We start from the raw sequence: 12,049 nt of genomic DNA, 5'->3' as shown, positions 1-12,049 counted from the left end.
TAGAAAATAAATTTTATGATTTTACGATATCATTTGCCTAGTGAACGAAGGGGCTCAAAATCAACGGCTGAAAATAAAAATCTTACAAAATATAATAATATGATATTAAAATTTTAAATCAAAAATATTGATCTTATTTTATATAGTATAAAGAATTTTCTATCAAAATTTCACGCGATTTGGATATTTCTACACCGTTAAACTTGCAAACGACGGCCATTGAAATTTGCTGATTTTGAGCCTATTCGATCACTAGGCAAATGGTATCGAAAAATAATAAAATTTATTTTCTATGTACTCCAAATACTCTAGATCAAGTTTAACAGAGCCGATCGACGATTCGAAAGTCGCAACATCGAAAACGAGCTGGAAGTACGGAAGACTCCGTGCTTCCGATAGCATAGTAGCCTCACTCTCTATATATATATATATATATATATATATAGTAAAATCAGACTACTATACTATTCTGAATAGTACCAAGCGCTCGATACTATCAAATTTTTATTAGATCATATTATTCAACCAATTACCCACTAAACTCTAAAAGACCACTATCATTCTAAACGTATATTCTTTCTTCTAGGAGCCAAAAACCTAATAACACAAAAACACTATTAATAATATAGTACCTAATTCTATACAGTAAATTAAGCAAAAAATTTGTATTCGCAAAAGCTGCAGCAGGAAGCTTAAATAAGATTAGATGAATGTGAAATTATTTCTACAGAAATATAACTGTCGAATGGATTCTAACTGAAAAAAGTAGCAGGCTTCTGTCAAAAACAGTTTTATAAGACTTACCTGAAAGTCTTTTACTTTTTCAACCATGAATTGCTTTGAATAAAACACTCGACAAAAGAAACAAGTGAATACACAGGTCATAGAAACTCCGACCACTACAAAAGCTTTTAAGCCTCAAAAGCTCCATAAAAACACGTCCTGTGACGTAGATCGGAATCGCGTCCAATGAAGAAAACTCATACCACTTCACCATTGTCTGCACGGGATCGACGTTGCCGACATTCCGAGAACAAATTGTTTTCTAATAGAAGAGAATAGTACACAAACCGACCAAATCACTTGGGAGTTGAGACTTGAGAGTTCCTGAGCCTGCCGCCAAGCAACAAATGTAATTAAGCAGCAGTTAAAAAAACAATTGGAAGTTCAGAATTGAAAAAACTATCAGCATTATTAGCAACTCAGTAAATGATCAAAAGCATGTGATAACAATATCGACATTTGAGGAACCTATATTTCTCGTGCGTGCATGTTCCCGTGCACGTGTGAGTGCGGGCATGCGTGCGCGTGCGTGTGCGTGTGCGTGTGCGTGTGCGTGAGAGAGAGAGAGAGAGAGAGAGAGAGAGAGAGCAAACAGATAACACTAGAAGGTAGGCATCAATCAGAGATCAAAAATTAGCAATTGAATTTTAAATCTGCAGCTTTGTGGCCATGTTTACACATAATATTAGTGAATTGTGATCGCGAAATAGTATGAAAGATTGCTTAAGCATACCATTCTTGCTCTGATGAATTTAGCTTCTTTCTACTCAATGAAAACCTTGGAAGTGACAGGCGAGAGCCGCTTGCCAGATGACTGCTCCAATTCACAGGTGAATTCGACATTCATCAACCGATGATTTTCCTTGGATCGGCTCATTGTGAAGGACATGATAATTTTATCCCCTTCATTAGCTCTAATAGGAGGATGCAGCAAAAATACCTGCTCAAAATTTAACCAAAAAAAAGGGTAAAATGTCAACTCTTCTAGAATATGCAGGCAAACACAGGTATTTCTTGTACAATTATTGGTAATCTAAAGCAAGAACGTTCTTATTCTTTTATTTAGGAGCTTCAATTTGATATAAAAAGAATAGGCAGTTACTGACCAAATATAAAAACCCAAAGGAGAAAAAAAAAAAGCCCAGCTTCCACTTCTGCTGCAGTTAGAAGCTGTTTGTAGGGATTACAGCCGAAGAAAAGCTAGTAACATTTTTTTCGAACAAGTCTACTGAAACAGTACTTCCAAGAAATCTTTTGCGAAGCCAAACAGGCCCGAAACTCCAACAAAATCCCATGTAATGGAAAAATGATGTTATAGTTTATATGCCTGGAAATCTCACCTGCTGACCCCAATGAGTCCCGAAATCCTCACTCGGAGCAGTAGTCAACTCAATTTCATGCATCGCTGGGTTCTGCGTGCTACCCTACAAGAAAGATGTCAATACATAAGAACGATACATATCTCTGCAAAAGCTGAAGTTTCATATACACCCAGAGAAAAAGAATTGACATCTCCCAAACAACAAAAACACACCACCCCAACCCCCTCTTTAAAATAAAAAACAATCCAAACCAACTTCCCTTGCATAAATGTGATGTCTTTCCAACTTAAGATAGGGGTAGATCCAAGGGCATATACGAGAAGTCACATGTTACAGGAGCATATGTTTGAATAGATGTTTTTCCATGCATGTCAGAAGAAATTTCTGTAAATATAACTGGTAAAACTTACTCGGAAATGAACATCAAACCACCCAGCGAATGCGGACACTCTTGCCCTGTCCATAATAATAGGCATGGTGACCTGTGCCATAACACTGCGGATTTCATCTACTGTAGCTGTTAAACAATCGATTTCTTTAATAACAGCAGCAGTTCCTACAATCTGATTTGGATGAACGTTACTCCACATTGATGTCTAGGAAGTACAGAACAATTACAGAGGATTAGTAACAAGCGAAAACAAAATCGGACTATATTGATGATTACAGCTTCTGGCAGTCAAAATCAACAGAACATAAATGTATAGAAGTATTTTTTTTATATAAAAGCACATGCTCATACGCATGTTTTCCACATGAATTCCCAATTGGCTGTTATTGTTCAGTGTAAAGCATAAAGCAATATAAAGCAACAGGGAAATATACGTTTTTACATATTGTAGAAAGAGGTCTAATATTTACCTTCAAATAGTATTTTTCATGTTCTGCACGGTAGGCCTTTGTCAGAGCATTCATATTGACACCATAATGAGCTTCGGTCTCGTCAACAAAGTTATGCCACTCATTCATCTCACGTTCAAAATCATCGATTTTCTGATCGCCCAGACCAGATCTTATAGGTGCGACCCACATCCGAGCATGACTAGGATACCTGCATTAACAAAACTAGGTCAGATGATGAGTTGCACCTCCACTAGAAGTAATTTCCAATAAAGGTAAAACAGGAAAAAGTATGGCGTGAACTAAAATTTTTAGAACTAAATTAAGAACATACTGTCATAGATTAACTCCCAGCGCCACAGAATGTAAAACTAGAATGTTCATTGCAATATATTTCTGTCCAATATCGATAGTACCCTGAATAATGACAGTTACTACGCATTTGTATTTTGTAATAACATTTTCCTGTAAAGATGACCTTATTTACCTGTAGATGATGCTATTATCATCTTCTGCTTTTTTTTCTTGTAATTTACCTTTGAAGAGTGTTCCAACAATGTCTCACAGTGAACAAGCAAAGAATCAAACTTAAAAGCAGTAAATCGAAAGAAAAGGAAAGAAAATTATCACACACATACATTGCTCCATCCGGTCTCAGCCATCGGTCGCGAGCACATATCACCGAATCAAACATCGACTCCCTCAAGAGAAAATAACCCATCCACTCCGATATTATAACATCAACTGCAATGCAATCAATCCCCACGGCCACAAATCAAAATACCATACTTCGAGTAAATAAAGCAAAAAGGGAGATGAATTTGACACATATTTACATATCACTGCACTAGCCTTTCTCCGGCAAAGTGACCTCCTCCATCGACCCCTCGATCACCTCGACGACATCGTCCACGCCGTTCGCCTTCGCGAGCTCCCGCGCGTGCTCGGCCATCTTCGTGGCCTCCACCGCGTACACCTTCCTCGCCCCGGCTTGCGCGCTCCAAATTGCGAGAATGCCACTCCCCGTGCCCACATCCAGCACGACCTTTCGCACCAATCCCACCAAATTAAACCGTCGGATTGCCCTAGGTACCTTGTTGCGGAAGTGGTGCTTGTTGCGGAACACGGCGTTGTAGTAGGCGTCCATGCGGACGCGGTCGCAGAGCATCTCCTTCTGGTGGTAGAGGTAGGCGTAGGTGCAGAAGTAGTTGGCGAAGTCGACGCCCTTGTCGACGCCGGCGGCGGCGGCGGCGGCGGCGGAGGAGGAGGAAGACCTGCTCGGAGGAGCATCGGCGCCGCTCCCGTTCTCCTGAGTCGCCATTAATGGTGGTGTCCGAGGGAGGAGGAAGGAGAAAGGGGGCGGGAACGGGGTTGAAGGAGAGACGTTGGGTTTTGGGGGTTTCCAATCTAGGGCATGAGTTGTAGATCTGCGGCGGGAATAGCATTGTCTTTGAGATTCGTGATGCCTTGTATATAAATTTGGTCCATGTTTAGATTTAATTATTATATTGGTCCCGACCTAATTGGTTTATTTTGGACCGAGTTGGGCTTTAATTGTATTCTTTATTGTAGATTTGGGCTGGGTCCAAGATGGGAAAAGAAAACAATATGTCCCGGGCCTAAAGTTAGGCTCGCTTTTAAGTTTGAACCCACACTCAGCTCGGGTTTTGCTCAGATCGACAGTGGGTGAGCCGGTGAGGTAGGGATCATTTCCCCTTTTTTTTTTAACTTTTCTGGATTGTAAATCATTTTGAATCGACGAGTTAATCTTTCAAACTTTTAATTTTTACTATCTAATATTTTAGTTTGTTTGATATGAGTTAGTTAACAACACTTTAATTTTAAAATTTAAACTAATTTTTTATTTAAATAAATTTATAATTATGAAAATTATTTGAACTATATTAATAAAGCTTATGAAAATAAGCGACACATTTAAATTTCGAAATTAAAGTATTAAAGGGCTAAATAGTATAATTAAAATTTTGAAAGATTGAGTTGCCAACTCAAAATAATTTATATTTCATGTAAGTTCGGTACGTTTTTCTACACGGTTGCTCAGTAAATTACTTTAAACAGCTGGTACAACATGGTTTTGCAGCGCACAATTGAATTCACCGTAACTTGACGTGCATTTTCATGGTGGTTCGACATGCAACCGGAGTTTAGCATGGCCTCGCATCTGACTCGAACTAGAGCTTTTAGACACAAAACATATGGTGGCACCGATTTCAGGGTAATACTGCGAACTTGGGTCTCGGATACCAACTATCAGGTTCTTTGCCACTTGTTATAGAAACAGTCGGTATCATAGCTATTATGTTATGCGTCGGATATATGGATACAGATAGGAATTCAACAAGTATAAATAGTTTACAGATATACGAACGCACCAGATGATACCGCAAATTACTCTTCGAAAGTGAAAAGATCGGAATCCAAGCTCAACTTAAAATTTTGAGAACGAAAGTAAAATTTGAAACTACTACGTAAGTTTAATTCGCAATTTGCGTTACGAGGTGTGTTGTCACATATGACCCGGCAAGTTACGAGGTGTGTTGTCACATATGACCCAGGGAATAATATTGGCTCCTGTAAGAGAGCAGTGTGGGCCTTAATTTGCTCCACTAGGATCTGCTACCCTGCCTAGGATCCACGTGGGTCTCACGTGATCATCTTCCACCTTTCCATGTCTCCACCTCCCAAGTTTCCACACCCTCATGATGATGATCATAGAGGCTCCTCTCCTTCTCCATTTTCATTATTGATATATTTTTGTGGAAATGTATTGAAATGTCCCCCTCAACTTTATTTCTCTTTGTCCAAGTTCGAATCCTAGTTGATTCACATTTACAGCTAAGTTTATTTCTAAATGAAATAATCGAGGCGGGTAGCGTGCTACTTATCTCTCAAAAAAAAATTATTTCTCTTTGGTACATTATACATAACTTGTTTTTACTATAAATTATTATGAATCGTTTATTCAATCTTTCAAAATTTTGATCTTATTATTCAATTTTTTCAGTTGTTCGATCTGTGAGTCAGTCGATAGTACTTTAACTTCAAACTGTGGAGATAAATGATTTATTAAAAATTGAAAGTCAAAATATCAAATGATTCATAGGTCAGATAAATTCTGTATTTCTTTACATTTTTCTAAACTAAATAAACAAAAAGTTTTATCAAACTTATTAATTTTACACAGAGACAAAATTGAAATAATTGATGCCTAATGGTTAGAATAACAACTCAAATTTTCAAAAGTTAGAAGTTGAGAAAAGTCTCAATCAGCATAACATGTAGTTGAGAAGCCTCCATATGTATTGAAAATATTATAGTCAATTGATATAAAATTCGGGACAATTTTAAATATAACTCTTTAAAACTTGAAAATATTACAGATGCTCCTTCAAAATCAAAATTATCATTCGCACCTTTCCATACATACAAATCTATCACTTACATCCCTCCAAACATATGTATATATTGCTTTGATAAAAGTAATTTAAATCAAAGTACCTAAAAATTGAGGATTTCAAAGAAAAAAGGAAAAAGTTCAGGGGCGTATTTAAAAATTAGAGTTTGGTTGAGGGGTCTACAAATTAACATCTTTCACCCTCGTGTTGTGCTTAAAAGAAAAAAAAAGGGAAACAATTCGCACTTCTCAAGCACCGACCAATACACTTATTCAGGGGGAGAGAAAAGAGCATTTACTTTTTCTGTCAATCGTAGGTTCGTACCCTCAAAACCCACTTCAAATCCCCCTCCTTTTTAATTATTTATTGCACAAAGTTTGCACCTTGATGTTAATTATTCCTTCTTTTTACCTATTTATGTTTTGTGCTGCTATACTGTTACTGCTTCAAAGTTCAAACCTTGTTCTGGGTTCTAAAAAGCCATCCAAATAAGTTGATGTAGAAGCATTTTACTCCTGTTTAATGATTAATTGCATAAAGCTTGCAACTTGTTGTTGATTATACCTTCTTTTTACCAGTTTATTGTATATGTTGCTATTATTTCTGCTGCAAAGTTTAATCCTTGTTTTGGGTTATAAGAAGCCATTCAAATAAGTTGATGTGGAAGCATTTTATTCCTGTTTAATGATTACTTGCATAAAGTTCGCAACTTGTTGTTGATTATACCTTCCTTTTACCATTTCTGCTTCAAAGTTCAAACCTTGTTTTGGGTTCTTAAAAACCAAGCAAAAAAACAAAAAAAAAGTTAATGTTGAAGCATTGATTCCTGTAACAAGCAAACCCAATCCCTTTATTTTCCTTTTCATTTCTTTTCCTTTCCTTATTTGTGTTTGTATAGGCTCATTTGGTGATGCATGTTGGTCTATGACCTTCTCATAGATTCTGTTACCTCAAATACAAAAGCTTCATTTTTTTTCTCTGTCTCTATCTCTTTTCCTTTCTGGGTTTTGTTAGTCTTGCTATGTTTAATGGGTTCTTATTCTTATTCTTATTCTATACTCTGTATATCGGTATAAGTAGAGAGGTCAAATGGGCGCTTCTTTATTGCAGCGAAACCTGGTCCTAGTCATTGCAAGGGTTGCTTTTTGGTGAAGTTGAGATGAACTATGGGAGCAGCTCAGTTGCTTCTGGTTTGATTATTGTTTCTTTGTTCCGTTTATTTTTGCCATTTTATTTGTTTATTTTTGCCATTTTATTTGTAGTAGTCCTCTTTGATATGTTTTTTTTTTTTTAGTGATCTAGTGTTTTTGCTTACATGAATAATTATAGGTGGTAGGGGTTCTACAAGGTCTTTTGAATATGGGAGGACCCATGTAGTGAGGCCAAAAGGGAGGCATCTAGCCACAATAGTGTGGCTTCATGGACTAGGTGATAATGGAGCAAGGTATCTCTCTTTCTCTCTCTCCTGATTGGATGATGACAGTGACTTTTATGCCTTTTTGAGGGCTTGATAGATGCTGAATCATTTATTTTGCTTCTTGTTAGAGCCACATACTTTTGTAATGAAGTTGTCCTGTGGATCGATATGAATCCTATGCTCTGTACTTTGATGAGACATAAATTTTCATGTTTCGGGTAACTTAGTTGTGTAAGTCCCTTTTTTTCCTGAAAAAATTCACAATTTGAATGCTGATTTTTTTTTCACGTTAGCTATTTTTCAGTGGATATGGGTTGTTTGAGTGAACGCCCAATACAACTTTCTAGCTTTCTTTTTGATTGGATCGGTCTTTTTTACCTTTGTATTGTTATTCTTGTATTTGTGAGCAATGATTTCTATTCTATTATTCTCGCCAAAAGTACAGTTGAATGTTGTAACAACTGAAACGTGATTATGCCACGTAAAATCTGGAAAAAAAAAGGAGTTGCATCTACAATCCAGTTTTCTGAACTACTTAAACATCTCAAACACCAAGCGCTTTCTGAAAGGCCGGTATAGAACTATTTGAACATCTCAACTTTCAGAAGGTTCAGCAGGCCTAAACAAGTCCTAAGATTTGTTATAGCGGTATGGATATTTGAACTACCAGCATGCTGTACATCAAGTCTTTGCCAGTTAATTTGGCTTCGATTCTTCATCTTGCTCTAGCCATAGTGATTTCTAAAGTTCCATGTTGTATATGCGTCGGACAATTTTCCTTTGTAACACAATCAATGTAATACTGCTTTTATAAACTATAATTCCTTCACTTTCAGGAATTCTAAGCTTTACCATTTCCTTTGTCAGGCTAAGATTTCATGACGATGACTATTTCCTGTTATGTTATACAAATACCTATAGAAAATTCATTGGACTCTCCAATGAGATACAGAGTCTTATTTATTATTTAGCTATACATTTCTTTCTGTAGATTGTTCGGTGCTGTCTTTTTCTTCATCTTTAATCTTGAATGTTGTTAATAGCAAAATACTACCTGATATGTTTTTCGCCTGGTCGACACTGCTTTATATCTGCAGCTGGTCTCAACTGTTGGAAACTCTTCCTCTTCCCAATGTAAGATTGAAACTCTTGCAACTTAATAGTGAGATTTGTTCATTTGCTTACTCTACTGATCATTATTTGCTAGTTTTTTTTTTTTCTTTTTTCTTTTTTTTTGGTCCTCTGAGAAACGTATGTTACTATAACTTCAGCTAGTTTTCCTTCTTTTTTTTTTTTCCTTTGTTTTCTTGTGTGACCTTTGTAGCTTAATTTTGCTTATGCAGATTAAATGGATATGCCCAACTTCCCCTACACAGCCTGTATCAGTGTTCGGCGGATTCCCCACCAATGCATGTAAGTTCGCTGCACTACCATTACATGAACCTCTTTCATTTAGATCATAGTTTGCTGGATGATCCACTTCCAAAGTTGAATGCTTTATGTGAAGCTGTAGATAGTATCCTGCAACGCCGGTGCTTTGTTTCAATGATATTTAAAATTCCCTTTCTCTACTTCTTTCCCCTTGTGTTCTAGGGTTTGATGTTGGAGATCTTTCAGAGGATGGCATTAATGATGTTGAGGGAATGGATGCTTCAGCTGCGCATGTTGCTAACCTCTTATCAACTGAGCCTGCTGATAGTATGTTTCCACAAAGATAAAAAGAACTACTTGCTCGTGTACTTTTACTTATGGCTTATGAGTTACATAATCTGTTCATACTACTACTTTTGGTCCCAAATTCGATCTCTCTAGGAGGTTTGCATCTCTTCTCGAAGACCCACAAAATATCACGAGTTTTAAATAGAGTTTTTTTCACTTTCTTATCTGATGATTGTATATGTTGCTAAGCACTTCTCTTGGCCCATGATCAACTTAGTTTCTCTATATTGATCATTCCGTTTTGTTAAAAGAAATCCAATATATTAGGTATTTTCTGCATGAATTTGTGGAATTTGAATGCCCTAAATTCTCTGCAGGTATCGTGTTAACAAATTATAGTTTCTTTTGATTAAAATTTCAGTCAAACTCGGTGTTGGCGGCTTCAGTATGGGCGGTGCTATTGCACTTTACTCTGCAACGTGTTTCGCACTCGGAAAATATGGAAATGGCAATCTATACCCTGTTAACCTAAGTGCGGTTGTCGCTCTAAGCGGTTGGCTTCCATGCGCCAGGTACCATCCTACCATGGCTAAGCACAAATTCTTCTCTTCGATGCAACATCTCTATTTTTGGTGCGTCGTAATGAAAAATTCGTTGGTTTTAGGATGCTGAAGAGTAAGCTGGAAAGCTCTCAAGAGGCTATGAGACGGGCTTCCTCCGTGCCGCTTTTGCTTTGCCATGGAAGAGGTATATCTCCTATTATTAGACGTGCAACCGGAGTAGGATTTTATACCGACATCTCTACTTTTCTGAAAAGCATCTTAAGTTCAAATAGCATAATATTTGATTATCTAAATACAGCTGATGATGTTGTGCTCTACAAGCATGGGGAGAGATCTGCTGAAATTTTGAGATCAGTTGGGTTTTCAAATCTGACATTCAAATCGTATAATTGGTAACAGTAACTCCTCGCTAAACTACGTTTTCTCTTCGTTTCTTTTCCGGTCGTGGAAGTAATTATCAACCCCTATGTAATAAACCCGTGCAGGATCGGACACCACACAATCCCTCAGGAGTTGGAGCAACTCTGCAAATGGCTTACTGCAATGCTGGGAACTGACGGATCCAACTCGTGATCAGCAATCGACTAAAAATTTTGGGCTTCACCATGAAATGGCGATCGAATAATCACCCTAGCTAGGTGCAATGAATTGCTTAATATGTGGTTAAATAGTAGATGTTGGTGTGGGTATACAATAGTTGGATCGGTTCTTCTGGTGCTGTCGCCTTTTCGATCGATACTCTCATTTCTGAAAATTTAGCAGCTCAGTGTCTCGGGTTTGTTGTATTCATATATAATCCGTGTTTCCTTTGAAGAATTATGCGTCGGAGCTTTGCGGTAAGTGGTTTTGTATCTTAATAAATGAGTTGTGGCTTAATAATTTATCTCGTGAAGTGACAAATGTACTATATTAAGCCCACATATATGTGTTTTATAACTGCTCTCTTTGCACACTGAATCTGTCAGTAATTTTACTACATTTCCATTCATCTAAGAGAGTTATTCATGCTCCATAACCATAGGATTTTAAAATGAGATATTTTTATTTTACTTTATTTTTATTCAATAAAACATTGGTACAAATAAGCCATTCTCCTTTATTATCTTGTTTTATCTGAATGTTGACATGATTGTATGAATTGAACTTTTTCAGCCAACCACAAGAACTTTTTGTACTGGATTCTTTTAAAAAATATTTATTGGATTGAGTGTGTGTGTGTGTGTGTGTGTGTGTGGTGTGTGTGTGTATCTATATACAAAATTATGTTGCAGTGAACATTCTTCTATTATTCTTGGCCTATTTCGTGGTCCTTCCAAAGATTGTAGAACTGTCGACATGTGGGGCTACTGTTATGACATTAAAATTGACAATTATTTTAATCCATGCTTGTTTTATTTGTCGGATTTTCGGATTAGCTTTTCTACTCGAGAAGCAACGGTAACAGATGTTTAGCAAATAAAAAGACGCAAGTTAAACTAGAATATCCGTGTATTATTTATGAAAAACAGAAGTTCTAATTTGAAAGTTTTATATGTAGTTACAGCTAAACGCCGTAAAGGCAAGGATAGTGAGAAAGTTAGGATTTTTGAGTTGCTTTTACTTAAACATCCACACTCATTTCATCTTTCCACTCATCTTTGAAAGAGCCAAATGGTTTCAAAAGTTTAAGTTATTAGAGAATTACAGTATAATTTTCTATACTTAGTACTTTCTATGCACGTAGCCACCGTAGGATCTGAAATCATATAAAACAGCTATTTTTCTACAAAAACTTAAGTACGCGTATCACTTCTTCAGTGCAAATTTTCACAGAAACTAAAATTGCATATTAATTGTGGTAAAACTGAAAGGGTGATTTTGCATGCCTACCCAGTAACAACACAAATAATTCATATCACAGACAAATTAAAACCAACTATATTCTTATTGTGGTCACAGGAAAATTTTCATTTTACATTTTCCTTTTTTTTTTTTTTTTTTTTTTTTTCCTTAAAAAACCCACAAAACTCACAAAAAAAAGAGCTAAATTACAAAAAACTTTTTTTGTCT

At 36.6% G+C, this 12,049-nt stretch overlaps 2 protein-coding genes across 4 annotated transcripts; one reads left to right on the top strand and one right to left on the bottom strand.

Moving 5' to 3' along the window:
- LOC109718960 (protein arginine N-methyltransferase PRMT10) lies at positions 680 to 4,371 on the bottom strand. 2 transcript variants are annotated; one of them, XM_020245466.1, is made up of 8 exons: positions 4,039 to 4,371; positions 3,798 to 3,990; positions 3,584 to 3,689; positions 2,967 to 3,156; positions 2,516 to 2,701; positions 2,124 to 2,207; positions 1,517 to 1,723; positions 680 to 1,113 (listed from the first exon to the last, which is right to left on the bottom strand). In XM_020245466.1, the coding sequence occupies exons 1-7, from the start codon at positions 4,264 to 4,266 to the stop codon at positions 1,547 to 1,549; spliced, it is 1,164 nt and encodes a 387-aa protein (XP_020101055.1). In that variant the 5' UTR covers positions 4,267 to 4,371; the 3' UTR covers positions 680 to 1,113; positions 1,517 to 1,546. The 2 variants fall into 2 exon arrangements, with proteins under 2 accessions (XP_020101055.1, XP_020101057.1); XM_020245468.1 differs by having other exon boundaries at positions 2,516 to 2,668.
- On the top strand, positions 6,563 to 10,936 carry LOC109718076 (acyl-protein thioesterase 2-like). 2 transcript variants are annotated; one of them, XM_020244090.1, is made up of 10 exons: positions 6,563 to 6,677; positions 7,472 to 7,551; positions 7,691 to 7,805; positions 8,876 to 8,912; positions 9,122 to 9,191; positions 9,372 to 9,476; positions 9,859 to 10,009; positions 10,102 to 10,184; positions 10,299 to 10,392; positions 10,486 to 10,936. In XM_020244090.1, the coding sequence occupies exons 2-10, from the start codon at positions 7,521 to 7,523 to the stop codon at positions 10,571 to 10,573; spliced, it is 774 nt and encodes a 257-aa protein (XP_020099679.1). In that variant the 5' UTR covers positions 6,563 to 6,677; positions 7,472 to 7,520; the 3' UTR covers positions 10,574 to 10,936. The 2 variants fall into 2 exon arrangements, with proteins under 2 accessions (XP_020099679.1, XP_020099680.1); XM_020244091.1 differs by lacking the exon at positions 6,563 to 6,677 and adding an exon at positions 6,760 to 6,859.

The sequence above is a fragment of the Ananas comosus genome, linkage group 12 (genome assembly GCF_001540865.1).
Source record: "Ananas comosus cultivar F153 linkage group 12, ASM154086v1, whole genome shotgun sequence".
Classification (NCBI taxonomy): domain Eukaryota; kingdom Viridiplantae; phylum Streptophyta; class Magnoliopsida; order Poales; family Bromeliaceae; genus Ananas; species Ananas comosus.
The sequence above is the reverse complement of the archived record's forward strand: the minus strand, read 5'-3'. Positions and strand labels throughout refer to the sequence as shown.